Here is a 397-nt window from a genome sequence, read left to right on the forward strand (position 1 = left end):
TGCAATCCCTTCTCCTCCATTCTCCTCTTGGGATCTTGGGCACGCACGCACACGCGCCCGGCGTGAGTTTCAAGCCACCGGGTCCGGGACGCGAACTGCGGTTGACTACATGGGAGTCCAGCGACACAGCCATTCCGCTAACTGCTGGTTCCCTGAGTCTTGCCTTTCTAATAAACTGATAAATGTAAATAAAATGACTTTCTGAGCTCTAGGAGCTACCGTCTGGCGTCACCCAAGCTGCAGAGAGAGTAGAATGTATAACGCCTGAGTGTAGGAGCCGCTTGGTCAGAGGTCCAGGGACTTGAGATGCAAGTGGGAGGAGTCTTATGGGAGGAGCCCTGAAACCTACAAAGTCTGACTCGAACTCCAGGTAGCTGGTGTCAGCATCGCGTTCCAT

At 53.7% G+C, this 397-nt stretch overlaps 1 protein-coding gene across 1 annotated transcript in view; it reads right to left on the reverse strand.

Moving 5' to 3' along the window:
* Positions 1-397, reverse strand: part of ADAMTS17 (ADAM metallopeptidase with thrombospondin type 1 motif 17) — a 269537-nt gene extending 269140 nt beyond the window's left edge. Inside the window, exon 1 of the mRNA XM_027776149.1 lies at positions 346-397. Coding sequence (XP_027631950.1) covers positions 346-397 — 52 coding nt within the window. The remainder of the gene's footprint in view (positions 1-345) is intronic.

This window comes from Tupaia chinensis, unplaced genomic scaffold, assembly GCF_000334495.1.
Source record: "Tupaia chinensis unplaced genomic scaffold, TupChi_1.0 Scaffold000632_1, whole genome shotgun sequence".
Lineage (NCBI taxonomy): Eukaryota > Metazoa > Chordata > Mammalia > Scandentia > Tupaiidae > Tupaia > Tupaia belangeri.